General features: G+C 40.8%; 1 protein-coding gene across 1 annotated transcript; it reads right to left on the bottom strand.

Moving 5' to 3' along the window:
* Positions 1–216: 216 nt before the first annotated feature.
* Positions 217–5,863, bottom strand: LOC124260036 (ankyrin repeat domain-containing protein 50-like). Its single transcript, XM_046694283.1, has 3 exons — positions 5,802–5,863; positions 5,429–5,693; positions 217–618 (listed from the first exon to the last, which is right to left on the bottom strand). The coding sequence occupies exons 1-3, from the start codon at positions 5,861–5,863 to the stop codon at positions 217–219; spliced, it is 729 nt and encodes a 242-aa protein (XP_046550239.1).
* Positions 5,864–20,803: the final 14,940 nt, after the last annotated feature.

Raw genomic sequence — 20,803 nt, forward strand, 5'->3', positions numbered from 1 at the left:
AAACGACCAAGGATAAAATAATAACAAATACTTAATGTCTGTTACCTGCTTGTCATAAACAGCACCGTGCATGTGTAAAGACGATTGTGACATTCTACTACTGATTACCGCCAACATATCATGGTGGGTGACATCAATCCACAACCTACACCTATTTCACTGGACAACCCTCGAACCAAGAAGATTATACGTGAAGCTTTCTTTTACGCTTTGCTATCATGGCTGCCGTTTTTCCCATCCTTGTCCCTTGGCGTTAATGTCGACCAGGTTATGTGACAGGATGTGCTTTACCATCTCCATACGTCCATATGAAGAGGCCAGATGAAGGATGTTGTCTCCATCATTATCCACGTGTGACTCATTAGCTCCCATTTTCACGAGGAACTCAAAAACGTCTTTGTGTCCGCGTAATGCAGCCTCCATCAAAGGGGTCCTTCCGTGTTTATTACTACTGTTAATATCAACACTGCCTTGTGAAACTAGATACTGCACAATATCCAACTGTCCACCACGGCAGGCAAAGTGCAGGACATTGTGGCCGTCGTCATCAACTTGGGACACATTACTTCCCGTACACACGAGAAACTCCAAAACGTCTCTGTATCCCCTCTGTGCAGCCTGTAACAAGGGGTGCATACTCCCTAACATTGATGTTAATTCTGTATTGATCAGTACACACTCCACGATACCTGCATGTCCCGCCCTCGCATGCCCAGTGCAGGACGTTCTTATAGTCATTATCCACTTCTGACATATCAGCCCCTCTAAAGATAAGAGTGTCAAACATTGTGCAATGTCCTTCCTTTGCCGCCACCATGAGTGGTGTCCTTCCGCGCTTCCTCGTCTCTGCTGTTGATGTCGACCAAATGCTGGGTCAGGATGTTTATCATTCGGTGCATGTCCCCTTCCTGCAGGCCTCGTGAAGTGGGCTGTTGACAAATGTTTCCTGCTTGTCAACTTTATGTTGTGGGGAGATTCCTCGGGGTCGTTTTGCTTTTCATCTGTATATATGATAATTATACAATGATGGTAATATGTTAGATATTTACTGCTATGACATGTGGTAACAGAAGATATACTCCATTACCGCCTGTGCACAATGTGTCAGGAAGCAATGTGGGTGCAGTAATCTCTTTTGAATTGAGCCTTGAAGCTAAAAAAATGCATTGATGCTTTTGTTGAGTAAACTGTTGAGTTTCTGACAATAAGCCCTTGTGGCACATCAACACAACATTTTACTCGCTGCATTTGTGTCTATTATTTAAAATATAACCATAAACACATTACTTGGCAATCAGAGGTTCCAATGCAAAGTCTATTGTTCTTTTTGATGAATATCCCTCCTATTGTTTCAGGAGCGCGAATAATGAATGTCACTATGCTCACTGTGCTTCAAATCTGTGCTCTCTGGTGTCCAGTCATAACATGGAATTTAAGATGTCTGAGAGCTTTTAACACCTGATTATTGCAGCAATCTACCGGTATTTATTGTGTTTAACGACGTTTTAGGGCTTGACCCATTTTATGTTACCCTGTATACGTGTCTATTGTATGTGCGCACGTGAGCATTTGTCAAACATCACCTGAATCCAAAGACATATTTAATAAAAAAAGTGAGCATAAAAAAGTCTACCAGTCACTAGTGCACAGGGTGGAAGCGCTGTCCACGCGAAATGTGACAGTGAAAGAAGAACATGTGGCGCCAAGACTAACGGTACGTTTTTCCTCGCATTTTCAATTTTTGCAAGTATATCAGGTTTTGCCATTTTGGCAAACGGGTCTAGAAATTTACAGATCTTTCTATAATGGCTTGACACCCTCTCTATTTATTGCAATTGTGCGTTAAGCGATGGCACCCTCCAAACAAGATCGCAAAATGATCGTTTCAACTATCAACATTGGTTAGATAAATTGCTAGGCCCGTCTGCCAAATGACAAAACCTGCAAAAAAAGGAAAATGGGAGGTAAAACTTACCATTACTATTGCGCCACATGTTCTTCTTTCACTGTCCAGCAAGGAAATGGAGTTGCTTTTGGGGCAACTCCACATTTCGCGTGGACAGCGCTTCCACCCTGTGTAGTGGTGTGACGATTCGTCGATACACATCGATGCATTGATCCATGGGCCGCCAATACAGTGAATCGATACACAGTTTTACATTGTCGTATTTCCCGATAAGATACATCAAATGGGCCAAGATACATCGAGGTTTGACTTTGAATATTGCCGAATCGCGATATCTGTCAAGAAAGACTTACTTTTGTTTGATGAGTAAAAGATATGCATACTTATTTTCTCTTCATAGTTTCTCGGACATTCTTGTGTCAGGAACTGTTTCAAAGCGTAGCGCCTGCATTTTATTTAACATTCACAAAGTCCGTATATAAACTTAATTATCTTATTTCCGACTGAACATTGAAAAACGCTGAAGAATCTGGCGAAAATGGTTTTGTTTTCTTAAGGGTTCTATAGTTGGTGTTAAAATAAACATTTTAGTATCGTCATATGTATCTAATCGCAACCCTTGTATCGGGTTCATATCGTGTATCGCAGCTTTAGTGCACAATACTTTGGCAATATATCGTCATGACTAAATTTTAGTATCGTGATGTATCGTATCGCGGGTTGTATGCCAATACAAGCACTAGTCACTACTATACACAAACTCACGAGCATGTGTATGGTGCATACGAACCTAAAATACATCTTGGTATTTGACCAAGATTTTGTCATGGTAAAGAGCCTGGCAGCTTTACATTACGCTGTGCCTTTGTCCACCAAGCTTCTCACGTGCCACTTCGTGAACTAACTGGATATTATTGCCATTTGACAAACATTTTTTAAGGTTAACACCCCAAAACATATAATGTTGTGTACAATATGTACCAGGATCCGGTGTTGTGTGGAACGATACGGATAACCTTTTGAAGGCTACATACAACAAAGCTCCTTTGGAATTTCTGTTCTTTCTAATCTTCCAACACAACCAATGCCAACCACCTCCAACACCACCAATACCGGCCACCTAAAATACTACCAATACCAACCACCTCAACACTACCAATACCAACCACCTCCAACACCACCAATACCAGCCATCTAAAAGTACTACCAATACCAACCACCTCCAAAACTACCAATACCAACCACCTCCAACACCACCAATACCAACCACCTCCAACACCACCAATGCCAACCACCTCCAACACCGACAAATGCGTACATAAATGAGTGTCCATCGCCAGTCCCCACATTCCTTGACGGTGAATAATCTACAAGATACCTGCCAAGGAAGGAAGAAGACAACCAGGAAGAGTAGGACCAGCAGGGGATATAAAACTTGCAGAAGAGACCGGACAAAGAGACAGAGAGATAGAGACTGAGGTTGCAGAGAGGGAGAGGGATATCTGTACCTCCCAGTCCTCAAGTGCTGATGTTTCTGCACCCCAAGGAGAGCCGAGAGCCCCAAGCACAGCAGAAAAGACGATGGGGAACCATGAAACTGGCCGAATTTGTTAAACAGCACCACCATCTGTTCGACAAAGAGCAGAAGGATTGGCTGAATGTCACTGCAAAGACCAAATGCGTCATCGGCTACGAAATGATATGGCACCAGCTTGTCATCATTAGGGAGTGGAGATGGTCAAGTCAAGTCAAAGTGTTTATTGTATTTAAGGCCTCCGGCCCACATACAAGAAGAATACATATTATACATATATAAATACACACAATAATACAAGGATGAAAGGAATAAAGTTAATCAGTAGCTTCACAGTTCAGTTCTTAAAGATAAAGCATGTTTTACCAACGGATAAAAATAGTTTACAAGCTAAAAGATGCGATTGCAATTTCTCAATACAATCATGTTTTGGAACCCCAAATTTCTGAGGACATATAACATTATGGGTTGAATTTGAGAATCAAACAATTTTAAAGTATACTAGGGCATAAAGAAACTGTGCTTTGTCAAAATATTATCCCAACTGTAATAGGGGGATCGTGAGACCATAACAAGTCGAGAGAATTTTAACTGAAAAGTCAATCACAATGACGTCACGTGTCCCAAAGCAGGACAGGGGTCAAACGCCAGATTCTCTCAAGTTCTGTTGCAAGGTCAAGGACATTATCTGGCGGGTGAGGAACACAGCGAAGACGTCGATCCATCTCGTCCCAAACATGTTCTATCGGGGAGAGACCCTGTGAATTTGCAGGCCAAGGCAGTAAGTCAACGTTATGGTGTTGCAAGAAATCCATAGCAACCCTTGCCGTATGGCGGCGTGCATTGTCCTGTTGGAATGTTAACCCAGGGCCATGACGTTGCAGAAAAGGAATCGCCACAGATCGAAGAATCTGATCCCCTGTAGCCCACACAAGTTAAGTTGCCATGAACAATCACCAAAGGAGTTCTTTGGCGTGCTGTTATTTGACCCCAAATCATCGGAACCACCACCAAAGCGATTCCTCTCAAGACACAGGCCTGTGCATAACGTTCTCCCGCGTCTATAGGCACGTTGACGTCCATCACTATAGGAAATGTTAAACCTGGACTCATCTGTAAAAACAACATTTCTCCACCAAAACAAGGGTCTGCGGACATGATTTCGGCACCACATTCGGCGAGCTTGTCGATGACATTGTGTCAGGATAGGCCGTATGGCGAGACGTCGTGGTCTGATCCCGTGATGGCGTAAACGTTATCGAACTGTGTTGGGGTGGATACCGCGAAGTCCTGGGATGGTCCGGGAAGTTATCACTGCAGTCTGAAACCTGTGGCGAAGATGGGTCACCCTTACCACATCTGTCCTGTCTTAACGTTGTTACACGTGGACGTCAGAACGTGGCCGTGACAGTATTAATGTGGCATTCATTTGCTCCGTTTCTGCACGTGCTGCACGTGCAACAACGTCTTGCACGTCTCAAGGACGAAACCACTGACATCACGGAACGTGGCACGTGCATGCATGTTGGATACATATCACTAATCTCTGAGTTTAAATCCTTATGTGTCTACACAGGTTTGATAAATTTTTATTTTTATATTTTGTATGAACAGTTTCTTTATATTGCCTAAGTATATATACCATGTGTTAAAACGCCTAAGTTCTGAGATACAGCCATGAGGTTGATTAATGCTTTCTTGGCTCGTGATGTCAAATCAGTAACACTTTTCTTGAAATTCATTGTATGAGTGAACAGTACACCCAGATAAGTATAGTGATTAGCAATAGTAATCAACTTTCCATTTATGGACCATTTCTCATTTTTCTGCAACAGGGCCTTCTCTTCTAAAATGGCAACATTTGTTTTGTCAAAATTAGCTGACATTTTTCAATCATGTGGATAAAGTTCTAGGATGTTAAGTTGATTTTGTAGTCCAACAACAGTATCTGATACTAGGATTGTCCTCAACAGCTTCATGCACAGTACAGTTCTTCCATGTTTCTCCATCTGAAGCACAACCCTCTGCCCCAACATCAACATACAAGAACTTGTGAAGCCCTTATAGTTGTAGTAGAATGATCCAGCTTTGGGTGGCTTCTTCATAGCAAAGTGCTTGCCGTCTACAGCCCCCAGACACTTGCGGTAGTTCCATATGGAACGAAAACTTTCAGCAACCTCCTTCCACTCCTCTTTAGTTTTGGGGCACCTGTATACTTCGTCATTGAAGACCTCATGCTGGCTTTGCAGACCTCTGAGTGCGAACGAGCAGATTGTACTTCAACTCAAAGCTGTACTGTAGACTTGCAAGGGAATTACCAGTGGCAAGGAAACGACGAGTGGTTGCCAGCTTGAACCCCACCTCAGCGGTTCTCTCATGAACGTGGTCTTCTTTTCAAGGTGAGGGGTTAGTTTCTCCACCATCTCTTGGAACAAGTCGGGGAAAATTCTCAGGTAATTTCAGTAGCCTCTATCAATAACTGATCATAATGTCCCGAAGTGATGCCTTCTAGTCGACCAAAGAAGTCTTCAGAGGTAATACTGCTGCACCTGCGAGATATAACACCTTCTGCAAAAAGCTTGTTCTCTGGTGTTAATCATCTTGTAGGTCCACAACAAGTCGAGGAATGCATGAAGCTAGGGGTGATGCCTGCTATTTATATAGCGTGGCGTCAAGCGAGACAAAGCAGGACCAAATAATGGTACGACTGCTTCATGCATTCGAGATGTGGTTGTGACAATGCATGCGCTTTCTGGAACAATGCACGTCCTGCGTACCATGCCGTACACTAGATGTATACAGAGCACCAACAATACTTCTGACCTAGACGTAAATAAGTCGTGCAATGACATGCCATTGCATGGCAATGCGCGCCATTTTCGGTCACATTGCGTGCCAAGTGAGTAACTTATCGTAAACAGGACGCGAACAGTGCACAAACAAGGCTTCACGCGTTCATATGTACCGTCAAAATTACACGCATTGCCATGACGCATCGGCGCAGCAGTGCAGAGGCAAACTTCGTGCAAGTTTTAGTTTTAGTACCTGTGACAAACAATGGTCGATGTTATCAAAAGTGTGTACTGGATACCGTTATCATGCCACATTTTAATAACCATCTCCTTGTCAGTCGTTCCATATTCATTGATGACAAAATCTTGACCTTACCGTTTAAGGAGCCCATTTGCAGTACAATGCCATGGAAACATTTTCATGGTCTGCAAGGAGTCACATTATAGACCCCATCGACAATCTTTGGGACAGTCGTGGATGCCAGAGTTGGAGATAGATATCCCCTGTTCACAATCTGCGGAATTGACGCAGGCACTCAAGAGGAATCGATGAAGATTCTGATGCTAAAAATTCGATACAAGTGAGTGAGTGAGTATTTATGCCGCTTTTGGCAATATTCCAACAATATCATCATCTTGAGGATACCAGAAGTGGGCTTCACACATTGAACCTTGTTTTTTCGGCGTGGTAAAGGAACGCAGTAACCACTAGGCCAGTATAAAGTAGGAGACTGACAGATGTTATCTGTTTTTAGGGGTGGCTACACTAGGTTGGTCGTCAGTTGGTCATACAATCAAAACAACCGGAGGAAAAAGGTTTCAGTGACATTTTAAAGATGCAGAATTTGTTTTTCAAAGCAGATATAGCAACATGTGGTGTTTTCGTGTTTGATTTATGTTCATGTGGCTGATATATTATAAGAGATAAAACATAGATTTGGATCATGAGAAAAACATTGTCAAAGAACATTTAATATCACTGACATCGCTTTGAGATGCATAACTCAATATTATGGAAGCGTGCATACTCAATACACAATACAGATAAGTAGTCAGTAGGCTGTTCCAAAATGAGCAGAGACCATGGGTTGATTGACAAGATCGATTAAACCTGAAAGACATCACAAGGATTTGTCCACATAATCCTCTTTCACGTTATACACCTTGGCCAACAACATCGAGGAACTGAATCTTAATTTCATTGTTTTCTTCTTAGTACATGTGCAAGCGTCCTCCACGTTGATTCCAAAATATTGGTTGCTGTTTACACTTCGACTTCAGTTAATGGCAAGGTTATCGTAAGCATGATAGAATCTTGACCAGAAGCTGTGACACTATTTTTGGAAACTCGATCATTCGCGCTTTTGCTTTCACAGTATCATCCATTCTCTGTATTTGAGGTTTTCGATGTCAAATGCCTCCATGGTTGTGGACGTTATCAAGGCTCTAGCTGCTAGGTTTCAAATCTGCTGCACTTCTCTCTTTGCTGGTGAGGGAAGCCATAAAATGTGTTGGGTTTTTTTCATATCTTTCATTGATGGTGACTTTTGTATTGTTGACACCTATTTTTCCCCTTTCACAAAATGGTTTAGAGGTTAGTTAAACTGTATATCAGTTCGCACTGACGATATATTCTGAGTTTGCATACAGCATTTGCAGAAAAACACATTCAACCAAATGTTTCCTCAGGTGGAGGTTTCGTCGTGGTCAGGACTGTAAACTTGACTTGGTGACAAAACATGACAGTACGTTGGAATTTGAACATCGATGAAGTGCTGGATAATCATCCTCTTGCTACAGGACCTGCATTTTGGGATGACAATGGTCAGCCACACCGATCTCGTGCGGTGACAGCTTTCATTCAGAATAACGCAGCGACTCCCTTCCCGTGGCCCACAATGAATCCAGATTTGATCCCCTTGAAGCACATTTGGGACATCGTACAAAAACTTTTGTCTTCTGTTCAAATTTGAATTGGAAGCATTTTCTCACCGAGGATGGTGACAGTTTTCTCTTCAACAGATTACGACGATTGAAGGGGCGATGCGACGTAGGGTACAAGCACTTTCCAATCACGTGGAGGGTACACTAGGTATTGATTGTACAACGTTTCCAGGTTAGAAATATACGTTTTGTTTCATCACATACACGCCATGTCTCGTGATCCTCTACCCAGCTCCATACTTGTAACAGGTATTATTGTGAGCCCAAACAGATGATTTTGTAATGTGCCATACCAATTAGTAATACGTTGAAAGAAACTGTCCTTTTTGTGTTTTCTTGTAACACAGAAAAGCAAAGCAGTTTTACCAATGTATTGGGTGTGCACAACACTGAAACGTAGCCGAAACGTACAACTTTTTTCAGGGGTATAGATTGTTAAATACTTCTGTAGATTTCTGGCGTTTGTCTGAGCTATAAAGAGAACAAGGAGTACTTCAGTTAGCGTTGGTCTCGGATGTTAAGTGGACCTGTAACCCCCTTCAGTTAGCCTTTTGTCTCGGATGTGAGGTGGACCTGTAACCCCCTTCAGTTAGCCTTTTGTCTCGGATGTGAGGTGGACCTGTAACCCCCTTCAGTTAGCCTTTTGTCTCGGATGTGAGGTGGACCTGTAACCCCCTTCAGTTAGCCTTTTGTCTCGGATGTGAGGTGGACCTGTAACCCCCTTCAGTTAGCGTTGGTCTAGGATGTTAGGTGGACCTGTAAACCCCTGGAGTTAGCGCTGGTCTCGGATGTGAGGTGGACCTGTAACCCCCTGCAGTTAGCGTTGGTCTCGGATGTTAAGTGGACTTGTAACCCCCTTCAGTTAGCCTTTTGTCTCGGATGTGAGGTGGACCTGTAACCCCTTCAGTTAGCGTTGGTCTAGGATGTTAGGTGGACCTGTAAACCCCTGCAGTTAGCGCTGGTCTCGGATGTGAGGTGGACCTGTAACCCCCTGCAGTTAGCGTTGGTCTCGGATGTTAGGTGGACCTGTAACCCCAGTTAGTTTGTCTGACGTATGAGGGTTACTCCCTTTGGTGACCTTGAAGTTCCCTCTTTTAGCTATAACAGCTGAAATCACAGCTTCTGTACGCTAGTGTCTCAGATGCAGGTGAATATCGAACACAAAATTGTAGCATAGCAGGAAATCTTAAATGGTGAGAAAGAATGTCAAATACATACTTAGAGAATAATCCACAAGGTATGAGTGATTACAGGAAATTTGGTCTGAGTGAATTAATGTTCACCGTTTATTTGTTTATTTCTTACTATCAAAATTATATATAGTCAGGGATTAAGCGTTTGTCTAGCGTTTACAACTAAATCAGCTGATCTGTATTAATGCGCGAATGAAACTAAACAGTTTCCCAGTTCGTTTGATGGAGATTTTGAAAGCACACCCTCTTGTAAAGATAACGTTTAGTACAATCACATATTCAATATTTATTTGTAGGTTGCAGATTTGTCGATCTAGCCTAGATCTACTCATGTCAGAATTTGGGTGATGGTTGTTGGATACAAAACAGCAAAAAACAGTCAATTTTTTAAAAGTTAACTTAAAAAACAGTGAAAATCTGTAAGAGAACGATAAAACGCAGAAATGGGGAACCTTTTATATTTGTTAAAGATGACAGTACACAATTATAAACGTTTGTCAACATTTTGCTGAAATGGACTGTGACCTAGTTTTGGTTCTAAATTTAGTCCGAGTGGACAACAGTTTTCGTTGGCAGCCAAGAGGTTGCCAATGTCAAATACAGGACCAAACCTGTCAAAAGTTTTGATTTTGATTGGGGGGTCAAAAAGACATCTTGCAGTAGTCATTTATGACACCCTCCCCCAAGTGGGGACTTTAGCGAGATGGTGACTCGCTCGATATCGTATCCGGCAACACTTTCAGTTTATACCTTGTCACTTCCATTTCACCATATTTAGTGTTTATCACATACACGTTAAAGCAAGTTAGTAGTTGTATTATTCTCGTTACACGTCCAGTAATGTCTCCGTGTCACCTTCACCTGGTCATTGACTTTGACTGGAGTTAACTGGGTAGCCATTTTATTTACAAAAGAAACAAACATTGTTTTTATTACAAAACATGCTGTTAAGTAAACGACGCCATATTGTTATGCCATAAAGCATTACCTTAGCATCAAATTTGAAATCCTGTATGATGTTTTTTATTTTTTTTTGGGGGTGGGGTTGATTGATTTTTGTGTGTTTTTTTGTTCTTTTTAACAGCTCTAAACGATGCACTTCCAGCATCGTCAATGCACAAATGTACAAATATACGATCGACCAATCAACGTCGAGAATTACTGAACTGCACACTGCAAATATTGAAAAGATATTACATGGGATCTCCTCACCCTAATGTTTAATAAAGAGATAATAGATCAAGAGCTGCCCAATACCGTCTAGGGAGTATAGACAGAAAATGTGAAATACGCCCGCCATTACCTTCTACACAGACAGTTTGTCCAGATCGAGTCTTCAAACACCGTTCACCGAAAGTGCACATACTGGATGTACAGGAACCAGTTGGGACCTCGAAAAAAGGAGAAAGAAGAATTATGATATGTTGTCCTCTAAACCTCATGTATCAATATAATAATATTCTAGTGACCACTAGCATAACTATTTTCGGGACAGAATATTTAAACTAGATATATTCATCCCCTTGGCACCGTGAGTTAGACGTCTTGCGTATGTTTCTATTTTCATTGTGACGAGCATATGCTATAACCACCAGGCTTTTGTATCAGGGTCTTGTACACTGTGTTACGAAGCATTGTCCATGATCACTAAGCTTTTGGGAACAACCTGTTTTTTGTCGCCATTCTTAAAACACCTCACCGTTCATCTCAGTGACGATTGACTTTGGATTTTGCTTTAAATACAATCAAACAAACGGTCAACCTTGCCAAGTGGGAGTTTTCGTGTGCATGTTTTTGATGATGTACTGGCAACCCATTGGGTACCTACGGTGTGACGGGCATTCACCCACGATTCATCCAGAAAAGCAAGTTGGAAACCTTCAATACGTTTTTGCCTAATTGCTGGCAAGTAGCTATTTCGTAAGTGAATAATGTCGAATCTTGGACTGAGAACACGTCTATTCTCTCCACTAATCCTTTCGATAACGGAACCCTAATGTCGGTAGCAATAACCACAACTGATGTTTGGATGTTACAAGGGAATGTTCAGTCTCCATGTGCTTTTTCAAAACACGCAAAGAAAGGAATTTATTTTGGCCAGATAACCTCGTAATAGCAGCCAGAACTAGTTTTCTTTAATTGAATTAAGCTTTTCAGGTTTTGATACAGTCCCTCCAGGTGTGCTACTGTTAGCTGGAACGCCATTTCTTCTGTCCAGTACGAGTTTTCATTGTCGCTCAGACAACCCAACACCACATGCTGTGCGTTTAACATTTTTTGTAATTGCACATTTGGGTCCAGTCCTCTGTGATTCAGCCTTAACAAACTAATAGACTTTGTAACTAATAAACGTAATTTCATGTGAGTATTTCATCGTGTGTATCTTTCAGCACAGGTAAATGAATCAATAACCTTGCCTGTTCTTGTGCACGTGCTTCTCGTACACATGGCTGTTCGTCTCCTCTTTCCACTCCTCCCTTATTTTTTTTTAGGAAAATCGGCAAAAAACCTCACAGGGTTGGTCTGATTTCTTTATCATGATCAACTTTTAGATTATTATATGTTTATTAGTTTTCGAGTTAGAATGCATTTCGTGAGTCCGTTTTTTATAGCCAAACGCACTTTAGGTGTTTGCACGTATTCACGTGGCCACCATATGGTCATTTACCAACGGATTCGTCGGTTCTTTTAAGTGCACAGGTTGTGAACTGTACACTAAGGATTGTGACAACACTGAAAGAGTCTGTACACACAGTTGACTCCAATGGTTTTACACCCGGTCACAGGTTCGTTCGATCCTGGCACCTTAAACTCTTTGGATCACTAGCCTGGCGCCATACACAACTCACCCACCACGCCCACCTATATGCATCAATGACTAAATGTATGACAGATGTAAGCCCCCCTTTAGATATCTTGTTTTCGTTAATGTTTTAGGATAACAACTAATTTTCAGCTCTTCAAGGACAAAATTTGAAACTGATTGAGTAACACTTTCTGATGATGAGTCGGAATTCAGTAGAGATGTCTTATCATTATGGACAGGGTTTTGGACACTTTTACTTACATGTGAATGATCCCTTGCAAGAATGACATATCCTTCCTTCTTCTTGATCTTCTTTGATTCAGCTCTTGATAAACGGCAGGTTAAAGTCTCAATATTGTATTCAATACTCAAACATTGACCACTTTCAACACATTTAAGCTGACGCAACTTGATGCCAACGTTCCTGATAACATAACCGTTTCTCTCAGTCGTCTTAGGTGTACACTGCTTCGTGCCGGATGTTGAAAACACAATCATCAGCAAAACCGTGAATTTCAGGAGTAGTTTCACACAGCCACTCACATACATCGGTGCCATGTTCAAGCATGACATGTCCTCCAGTACTCTTTTGAGATATGATACACAGCTTGTGTTGTCTAGAGCAGGCAGACCATGTGTGCTTCAACACATGCTCACGTTCTATCAATTTGTACACGTCCTTGTTTCAGAGAATGAAAAATGAAAAACAAATGTAAAAAATAAAAATCCCATCAACAATATCTCAAACTATTTAATCTTTTCAGACAGCCCTTTTATACAAATTATATGCCATGCATAATTATGGCTTGAAATATGAAATATTAATTAAAACAAATCTATGTACACAGAGTATTCAAATGTTGATTGTCGGGAGTCCTGTAATTCATGACTAAGCTTAGTGTGCATTAGCAGGAGTGCCTGTTATCAGATGTTCATTCATCTTGTCATTTTACTCAAAACAAGCCATTTCCATACCTTTTAAAAGTTTTGTGGATAATATTATTTTGACTGTTACTATTGGTGACTGACAAATACAAATATCTCCATCCAGTGTCGTCCACAACTTTCAAAATATACATGTAGGTAAGATGATTAGTCAAAGAGTTTGCTGGCGGTATCAAAGAAACAGATTTTATTCTCACAGTGGTGCAATATGTGAAGCATGTTGTTCCGGGCATGTTATTTTTTTAATTTTGTTAAAATATGGTTGTTGAACCATATTTACTAAAAATTAACAAATAAGCTCTATGAATGATATTTTTCTTGTTGTGATTTGACTATAACGTGCATTTTCATACATCCATACTACACTTCATCTGTGAAAGTCTGTCATGTCTCGGAACAGCAGGTTTGTCTATGAATCTTGAGTTTGCTGAGCAGAGTAACAAAGAAAGTATTATTCAAACAGCTGTATGTTGCAATACTCGCCTACACTAATGATATAGTTCATTGCTGATTCGTAACATGTACAGTCTGTTGGATTTCATTTGAGACCGATGAATTGCTCACTAACACAAAATCTAATAATTGCAACAAAGCCAAATTTTGCACAGTCACATGAAATCGACAGACCAACTCTGATGATTTGTCTCATAAAATGTAGACACCCGAATAAAAAAGTTGTTTAACAAACGATCATTATTTTCTTGTCACTTTATTTCGCTATTTCTAACGAGGGAGGACCACTTGCTGGTAGAGCAGCCAGGTAATCAACAAGTGTGTGTAGTGAAATTTCAATTTCATAGGTGCAACTTGCACACCTGGCTGTTCTACCAGCAAGTGGCACTCCCTCGTAAGAAATAGCGAAATAACAAAATAATGATGGTTTGTTAAACAACTTTTTATTCGTGAATCAAAATTATGAGACAAATCATCAGAGTTGGTCTGTCGATTCATGTGACAGTGCAAAGTTTGATCTTATTGCATTTATCAGATTTTCTGTTAGTGAGCAATTCATCGGTCTCAAATGAAATCAAACGGACTATAATAAATTGATAGACAGTTGTGATGAATATCTGATGATGTACTGCTGAAGGCAATACAGAGCTTGATGTAAAAGGCTTGAGTATCGAACTCTGTACACCTGACGTGATGCCTCCTGGGACCAATAATTATTTGGTATTCCGAGGATGGGGGCGTTATGGGGAAGATGTTCCAGAACATACTTTAAAATAACAATTCTTTGGGGTTCCTCACTTCAGGGGAAAATCAATGTATGTCTTTTAATAGTGACTGCGACATATATTGTCACCAATGAAAGAAACAGACACCTATATTAAATTGTCTCTCTGAGAATTCCAGTTCTTGTACATGTCAAATTGCAAGAGAGAATTGCTATGTTTTGTAATTAGCTACATTGACTCAAACTCTTCAAAATAAATGCTCCAAACTTCTGTGCTCTGTGCTGATTGCTCAATATTCAGACCAAATGATTTTAGAATTATTCAAATCTTTTGATGGTCTTACATAATATGAAAGGGCAGCCATTCTTGTTACCATGGTTACCTAAAATTAATATGGCAGCCATTTTTGGTGGCCCGGGTACATTTCTGTTAGTTCTTGATTATTGGTTGCTGTTGATGTGATGTTGTTTTAATGGTGACTTGCTTTAACTGTACCAACTTCAAATTAAAAAGAAATCATTCGGTAAACCACAAAAACGAAAAAACATTCTATCAATGGTCCAATTATATACTTCCCACCTCATTTTGGTAATTTACACTCAATATAATCTGTTCGACAAATACTATAGACAGGTAGGACTCAGGAATCGATGTCTTATGCATGTCAAGTCAAAATCAAAAAATATTTTGTGCATTTATTTCTCCATAGCACATAGTTATTTCTGTGTGACCTGTCACCTTGGTCTAACTGACCACGTGTATCTGATCATATATAAACGGCATGTTGGGGGAATCATTTAACTGTTATATTCTGTCAAATCTAAAATTGAAAAATACATTGAGCATTATTACAATCATATACAGAAACTTTGTAAATAATGGACCAGAAAATACTCTGCATGTCCTAAGCAACATCAAAATTCCATTCCCCACATGGGTACAATGTTGTAAGCTCTTCTCTGGTGATATTGTTGGAACATTTCTAAATCACCCTGTGTCTGTAAAGTGCTTGTCAACTGTTTAAAACCGCAGTCAACATTTTTCTGTATAGTTACATGAAGATGCTCTGTAAATAATGGATCAGATAAACCGGTGATGGTGATAAGGTCACTTCAACCTAAATTCATGTCAGCAACAAAGAACATTTAAAATTTAAGTAAATACGGTACAGGTACGTTCTGATAAGTGAATCAATGTGTATGAACTGTGTGCAGCATTCATGTGTCTGGTGAATAAGTCATTGTCTGTCAGGACAGGACAGAATCAGGTTTTTAGATCCTTGGTGAGTCATCAAAAGCAGGCACACCATATGTCCAGTGTGGATTATGTGCTGTTACCTGGCGTCGTCGGGGCTTTTCACACAGTATGCATCGCGCGAAATAATCACCTCTTATTTAGAATACACTTGCTCTTACTGACCTGACCCGTGAAGGTTCCGATAAGAATTGATCTTCAGTAACCCGTGCTTGTCGTAAGAGGCGAATAACGGGATCAGGAGGTCAGACTTCGTTGACACATGTCATCGTATCCCAATTGTGCACTATGCAATATTCCAGCAATATGGCGGCGATTTGTAAACGTCTGAAAATAGCAACAACTTCCAGTTTGAAATACAACGAAAACTAAACAACGATATCCAATATTCTGAACTGTGTCCTTTGACCACCATGAAGTTCTGAATCAGTTTCAGAGTCAATTTACATGCTTTGACATCAGTAAAACTGGCTCTTCTGATACCTTTCCAGTGAAGCTACGCGTTAAAATTGGTCTTCAGCAACCAATGCTTGTCGTAAGAGTCGACTAACAGACAAGCTGACTTGTGTCGATCACTGCTCGTTCTGATCACTGGATTGTCTGGTCCAGACTCGATTATTTACAGACCGCCGCCATATAGCTGGAATAGTGCTGAGTGCGGCGTAAAACTAAACTCACGCACTCACTAGAGATGGTGTTATAATATTACAAACACAATACTATTTCGGGTACGAATGATATTTTCCCTGACCGAGGATGACGTTTCATTATCACAAAGACGCAAATGACCATACTACATGCTTAAGCTGTTCACTCATAAATAAACGGGGCACAATTGAACCTCTAAACGGTCAAGAAAGAATCTCAATCTTTAGAAATGTTAGCTATTCAGGAACGTTTCACTGAACTTGAGCAATTATAGATTTGTATGCCCATTGTCTATTACAAGTTTGGTTTTGCTACCATACCTCACTTCAGGTAACTGCGGTGCCAATATCAGATGCTGTATTACTGCCATTGTAAATTGTTGATTCGCTGAGATATTGATGTTTCAATATATTTTTCTTCATGCATCTATCTTTTTGTGCTTTTTCATCAAGATTGACTTAAAACAAAGGTAACGTATATTTTGGCCATCAGTCTACTTTATCACAATAAGAATCATTCTTGTCTCCATCACGTGACCAGTGAAATGACATTTTACAGAATATATGAGGTGCATAAAATCACATTCTGTTGTGGAAAACATATCTCAATATTAATCTTTTGAAAGATCACAGTAATAGTGAATACACAGGTACATTAATATTACCTCACCTCGACTCAAGCTTTTGTATTTTAATATCTCACCAACCGTTCTTGTCAGTTGATAAGTATAATTATGTATCGGGTAATACCATATATTACATGCATGATTAATAGCCATCAATCATGCTGTACAAGGCAGGGACTTATATGGACCTCCCGCAGGTTTCAATTTCACTTACTTTTTGATTTAACATTTGAGTGTAGAATTCAATCTGAAAATTCTGTTTTGTTTTGTAAAGCTGAAGTGTGCCCATTGCATAAGGGACTAAAAACGTGAATTTGTAACATTGGAAGATCGAGAGATAGAAGGTTTATGCCGCTGCAAACATAAGTAAATCTCCATAGCATGGTGATCTACCTTCAGTTGTTGCAATATACAGCCTCTTTTTAGATTGTATTGTCTTCTGTAATTAAGCTGTTTTATAGTTACACACTAGTTTTATATTCATATCTGTGATATGCTGGTTGATTTCACTGTCCTTCGCTGACAGGTTTTTATAATTTACCTTTATTGTTTCCAATATTATTACTTGTTTTTAGTCACGATATGGCTGAAATACTGCCCATGTGACTTTATATCTTAACTCACTCACTCACACTTCCTGATCATCTGGAAGAGTCTGAAGAATGCTTGTGCTGTTTGTTGTTTCTTGACAGTACACATACTTGGTCTGTCTGAAGGTAATGTATATCACTTCTAGTCCCAGGCGTATTCTGCTCTCGTGTCTGTGATGGCACAAGTGCTGGGATGATTGTGTTCGAGTGGTCTGCTGCTGTATGGCAAACAGGTTATAGGAAATTAGGTAGTTGCACTTTGACTTGGCGCTGTTCTGAAGTTGCCAGATGGTATTATGATTGTACCGTTTTTGATAACATGTTTTTCAATCCAAATTGACAGTTATTACCAACATCAGTGTGTTTTCTGATAAAAAGGCACGTTGACCAAGCACCTGAAAAGGCTGACGTGGTAAAGGTTCCATATGTCATTCGTGGAAATGAAAATCAGGGTGCATATCGTGACAACCCTACCAACGAAAGCGAGTCCTTAACTCGCCTGAAATCATTCTTGTTTTGACACAATCGCCATGCTACGACTTACGAGAGATCAGAGGAACCAAGCCTCGGGACGATTGCAAGTTGGCCAGACTGCACGGAGGATAGCAAATCATTTTAATGACCATATTAGGACAGTCTACCGACTGCAGTGACATCACAACCTTAAACCGACAGATTGTTTTGCGCAATCATTTACAGGATGGCCTCACCAGAGCAACGGAAACAGAACTCCAGACCATTGGGACTCACAACAGACTAATTAGTGCCGATACAGTGCGTCGACGTTTGCGCAGAGGAAACCTCTGCTGTCACAGACCATATCATGGTCCTGTCCTCAACGCTTGTCACTGCCCAAACCGACTGCAATGGGCACCTCAGCATCGAAATTGGGGTTAACGACAATGGAAAACTGTGCTTTTGTTCTGATGAAAGCCGATATTGTGTTTCAACAACCGATGGCAGAGTGAGTGTGTGGCGTAGGCCTGGGGAACGCTTTTGCAATGTGTGTATTGTTGAAAGAGACTCGTGGGATGGTCCAAGCATCATGCTATGGGGTGTAATCGGTCTGAACCAGAGATTTGACCCCGTGCTGTCTCAGAATCTCGGCCCAGGACGAGGAAATGGCGTGACAGCTTCTGGCTCTATTGACCAAGCCATAAGACCCCACGTTGTACCAAATTTTGGACGCGACAAAAATCACATCTTCCAGCAAAACTACGCTCGTGCCCACACTGTCAGAGCAACATTGGACTTCCTAAGACAATATGGCCTCCAAAGCCAATGGCTGCACTCAGTCCGGATTTAAGTACATCTTTGGGATAAGATTAAACGCATGACCTCCAGCTAAGGCCGACAACTGCGGCTTGACTCAATCAGCTGAGTACTCGATTCTCTGAGTATGGCCTATGGCCTTCCTCAACCGGCTAATTTATTCCATGTACAGACGAAGCAACGGCGTCATCGATGCACGTGGATGCCACACACAATACTGACTTTGAGGTATCCTAATGGTACCATCTTTGGTGATTTTGTTTCTGTGAACTCTAAACATGTTTCCCCAAAATGTGTGAACTCAATCCTCCCTTTTAGATTGTTATTTAGACCGATTTAAGAAAACTTTGACTTTGAGGTATTCTAATGGTACCATCTTTGGTGATTTTCTTTGAACTCTAAATGGGATTCCCGACAATGTGTTAACCATAATTGTCAAGTTTGAACTAAATCCTCCCTTTTGATTGTTATTTAGAGCGATTTAAGAAATCACTCTTGGTGTCGCGTTTCTTTTGCGGTTCAGTATACTATGGTGAAACTTACATTGATAATGAGGAGAAGTCATTGATCATAATCAGACCGACAGGCTTGATAAAAGATGAAACCTGTTTAGTTCCATCAGTTGTTAATGCAGCTGTGAGCATTGATACCATCTATTGTACTCATTTATAGCATGTTGCATAACACTGAGATACTTGCTGTCTCTGTTCAAACTTTAAGTTCACACCCAAAAGCACTTTATAAGTCTTGATCTGTAAAACTAAACATGTGATGGTTACAGAGAGAATTCATATACTATCCAATCGCTTCTGTAGATTGTTGAGAAACCATGCCAGTAAAAAAATGTCTTGATTATAATGTCAAATTATTTATAGAGATCTGAGATTTTGTGATCAGCTTGAACACGCGAGATACGCCTTTAATTGTGAGAACAAAGTCATTACATCTTAATTACTTTGACAAAAGTAACAAAACCGGTAGTGCGTTCCTCTATTGTAAGCTGCTGTTGATCCAATGTTAATGTCCAACCACAGGTTCCTATTCATAACAGCTTTCACTTTATGGAATTTCTGTTGTAATAACCAGCCACCAGTTAATCATATTATATACAATATATACACCTGCCGTAACAATCGTTGTGATCTTTCAAAAGATTAATGTTGAAATATGTTTTCCTTCCCAGAGTGACCCTTGGTGCACCTAAAACTCCCCGGAAAACGTTCTTCAGAGAATGTTCAGATATCTCAAAGTCGACAATGTCGATGTCCTAATGATAAGGCTCAGGGTGGTCAGTATTGGTGGTGGCGAAAGTGTTTGAAGGTGGTCGGTATTGGTTGTGTTTGGAGGTGTTTGCAGGTATTGGGTATTGTGGTATTGGAGGTGGTGGGTATTGATAGCGTTGGAGGTGGTGGGTATTGGTGGTGTTTGAGGTGGTGGGTATTGGTGGTGTTTGAGGTGGTGGGTTTTGGTGGTGTTTGAGGTGGTGGGTTTAGGTGGTGTTGGAGGTAGTGGATATTGGAGGTGATGGTTATTGGTGGTGTTGGAGGTGGTGGGTAGTGTCAGTGTTGGGGGTTGTGGATATCGACGGATATTCTACACTGTGACGAGCAAACACAGTGACCTCAGTTTTTGCTCACAGATCAAAGCCAAGACAAAATGCTGTTGATTGTGACGTCAAGTCCGCCAGGGCTGGGTCAACCCACTTAATGCTTTTCACCACTAACCTGTATCTCTCAAATTTTGTGATTCACATTATAAGCCATTGCTGTTGGCAGACTGAGGCTATAAGATGTTGCTGTCGATGGTTCTAATTGCTTCAACATGCATTTAATAAACATGTTGTGTTTTCGTATTAACAGATTAGAAAGAACGCAAATCCATCGGCAGGGCAGGGCACTCACTCAGTCACTCATCCCTGCGTCCCTCCCACTCACCCGTCCCACACTCACTCTTTCACTCCTTCCTCTAAATGCATTAGGACGGTGGGGTAGCCTTGGCGTTAAGGCGTTCGCTCGTCACGCCGAAGATGCGGTTCGATTCCCTACAAGGGCACAGTGTGTGAAGCCCATATCTGGTGTTCCCCGCCGTGATGTTGCTGGAATATTGAGGTATAAGC

The sequence above is a fragment of the Haliotis rubra genome, unplaced genomic scaffold (assembly GCF_003918875.1).
Source record: "Haliotis rubra isolate DU_JTF1 unplaced genomic scaffold, ASM391887v1 Scf1186, whole genome shotgun sequence".
NCBI classification, from domain to species: domain Eukaryota; kingdom Metazoa; phylum Mollusca; class Gastropoda; order Lepetellida; family Haliotidae; genus Haliotis; species Haliotis rubra.